Source organism: Neophocaena asiaeorientalis, unplaced genomic scaffold, assembly GCF_003031525.2.
Source record: "Neophocaena asiaeorientalis asiaeorientalis breed wild unplaced genomic scaffold, Neophocaena_asiaeorientalis_V1.1 C49307984, whole genome shotgun sequence".
Lineage (NCBI taxonomy): Eukaryota > Metazoa > Chordata > Mammalia > Artiodactyla > Phocoenidae > Neophocaena > Neophocaena asiaeorientalis.
The window spans coordinates 2,323-5,573 of NW_020185293.1; the positions used below are offsets into that span (position 1 = coordinate 2,323).

The 3,251-nt window shown below is 39.4% G+C and overlaps 1 protein-coding gene across 1 annotated transcript; it reads left to right on the forward strand.

Moving 5' to 3' along the window:
• Positions 1–1,344: 1,344 nt before the first annotated feature.
• On the forward strand, positions 1,345–1,981 carry SRY (sex determining region Y). Its single transcript, XM_024733622.1, is given in 2 exon segments — positions 1,345–1,731; positions 1,733–1,981. Coding segments are annotated over 2 exon segments (636 nt in total).
• Positions 1,982–3,251: the final 1,270 nt, after the last annotated feature.

Consider the following 3,251-nt stretch of genomic DNA (forward strand, 5'->3'; position numbering starts at 1 on the left):
GGATTTAGACACGTCTTTTGGTTAAGTTAATTTTTGTTTGGAGTTTCTATTATTCATTGTATCAGATGTCTTATTGCTTAAATCACATTTGGTTATGCAGGTTTTTTGCATGTAATGCAGGGATCATTTAAGTTTTATTTTCTTAGGAATTTTGGCATCACTCTTTGGCAGTCTCGGTGAGATTTTTTTAATTTAAAATTTTCATAGGTTATGTCCTGTGCAGTCTATAATTTTTACTCCCATTTTCCAAATACAGTTTTAAAACTTGTGTCGGGGAAGATTTCTCCTATTTTATTACATGCAAATATTTTATGAAAACTCCCAATTTTGCCTTAAGGATTTATTTGGAGCAGCTATTCACTTATTTCACTTTGTAAAGTATGACTTTTAAATTTTGTCCTAGGTTTGACCTAGAATATAAAAGATGACAAATTGATAGCTATAATTTAGAAACTTAGATTTCTAAAACATTGTTCTTTTTTGTTTTGTTTAGTTTTGATCATCCGTTATGTAAAAGTGCAGTAGAGAATGACAAGTATAATTCTGTATAGCTTACCCTCTGAAACCACCCCCCCCACCCCCACCAAAACAGAAACCCAGTCCCTTTTAAGTGTTACATTAACACGACGGAACTGCTTGGGTTCCAAGGTCATTTGTTTTTCTTCAACGGAACAATTTTTATATTTAATTGTTTCTAAGATTGCCTGTTAAATAGGTTTTAGTATATATTAGCACTCCGATCATCGTCAGCATAGATAATAGAATTCCGAGTTACTTGCCACTGGAATACTGATATAGAATTTTCAATTGTACTTTAGGTAGAAGTGAAGAAACAAGGATCATGATTAGCGTGAATTCAGTATCCTGTGTGTTCTAATGGCTAACAGGTTCAGGTTGTCTTTAAGCTTTGTGTTTAAGATAATACTCACATTCATAACGATAAACAATTCATTAGTATCTCTGCTGCACCTTCATCCTTTGCATTAAGTAAGCGGATAATAAAATAGCTTTATAATGACAAAGTTTGTAATCTAAAGCAGGTGTTTTAGCACCTTCAGCGGTTTTGATTAGATATAAACAAAGCAGAAAACAGAGTGTTACAATCGTATTAAATAGTTTCCCTTGAGAATAGGTAGGTTGGTTGGGCGGGCTTTGGCTGAGGGCCGGAGGCGGTATTGAGGGGAGGTGTTGGGGGCGGAGAGGTACGTATTTCACTGCAAAAGCTGTAGTCAGTCAGTCTCTGGTAGAAATAACCCTTGAATAGCAAGATAATTTTCGTAATACTTGCACCTTCGAATTTTGCTTCCTCACCCTTTTTAAACGGTGCAATCATACGCTTGTGCCATGTTCAGAATTGTGAACGGTGAGGATTACAGCCCAGCGGTACAGCAGCGAAATATCCTCGACTTTGGGAAAGCACCTTCCCTACTGTGGACGGACAACGGTAGCTCGAATGATCGGTGTGACACCGGAGGAAATTGTAGAGAGAGCGGCCAGGACCGCGTCAAGCGACCCATGAACGCTTTCATTGTGTGGTCTCGTGATCAAAGGCGAAAGGTGGCTCTAGAGAATCCCCAAATGCAAAACTCAGAGATCAGTAAGCGCCTGGGATACGACTGGAAAATGCTTACAGAAGCCGAAAAGCAGCCATTCTTCGAGGAGGCACAGAGACTACGAGCCATGCACCGAGACAAATATCCGGGCTATAAATATCGACCTCGTCGGAAGGCCAAAGAGGCCACAGAAATCGCTTCCCGCAGACTCTTCAGTACTGTGCAGCCGAATGCACATAGAGGAGACCTTGTACCCCTTCACATACAAGGCCACACATTCACGAATGGAAAGCCGGTTAAGCCACTCACAGCCCACGAACATAAGCAGCTCACTCCTGCCACAGGAGCATCGCAGCAGTCGGACAAGCCTGCGCCACAATAGGGTAACACAGGCTACGCAGACCTGCGGACGTCCCCTTTTACTATAGTTCAGAGCCCGAACTTTCTCACGTTTATTTTCGATGCTGGTTTCCTTACTCTCGCTATCAAAGGCCCTATTCATCTCAATTTTACTATTATTTCACCTGTGACTTAATTTCAAAATAAGTCACATAAACATGTTTAACATATAAAGAATTAGGACGTTACAATATGACTGAACCTTTGTTTATGACTGCTTGAAAGAATACTAACTATTAAGAAAGTATCTTAACAACACTGAAACTGCTTGAATTCAAAGGCCATCTGTTTTTCCTATTGGTGGAAATATTTTCATATCTAATTTTAGTTGTTCCCGAGATTGGCCATTAGATAGGTGTTCGTATACGATAGTAGTCCGGTAATCGTCAGCATAGACAATAGAATTCTCACTCTTTATTTTAAATACTGTAACTCAAAACTCTAGTGCTTCGAGAAACACACACGGATTTATGGTATAGGGGAAAAATGTCGCACTTCGATGGAAATCTTCCTAACTCCTAAACCACTCCCTAATTAGTGAATACATATGTACATTCTATCTTCTTTGACAGTTTATGTGGGGTCCTATTCCCGTTGTGGAAAAACCAGTTTTGCTGCCATTTGCAACTCAATTCTTTCAGTCCGCACCAACTCTGCACGCTTCGACCTCTATTTTGAACCAATTATAACGTCTATCGGGTAAAAAGAAATCTTTAATTAGCTCCTATGGGAATCACGGTTTCGCCTCTTTTCCGAAATTTTTCTTTTAACAATGGCAAGGTATTTGTTTCTATTGCCGCTTAACTATTACGTTCCTGCAAGGAAGAGAGAGGGAGAGAGCGAGAGAAGGAGAGGGAGGGAGAGGGGGGAGAAAGAGGGGGAGAGAGAGAGGTATCATGTCGAGAATATGAACCATTCAGATTATGGCGGTGAGGTGGGCGATGGGAGGAGGGAGCCCCCGTCTGGTTAACCTGATGAGATGTCAGTGAAAATATCAGTCAAAGGCATTATAACATTTGCATACAGGCTAAAGTAGAAAACCTGGCAGTTTGCAAAGAAAAGCATCACTTTTTGGAATAAAAATAAGCCGATGGTCAATAAGTATCACATCATATGATATATATCAAAGTCAACTTTCCAATACATATACTCCAAACCTTTAAAAAATACCTCAAACAATAAAACTCAAAACATGAAAATAGTATGTATTAGAATGAAATGTCAGGTTTTTGAAAGAAAGTTCAGGGTAAAAAGGGAGTTATCTTCAAAGACTGACTTGTTCCAGAAACAGTATTTCTT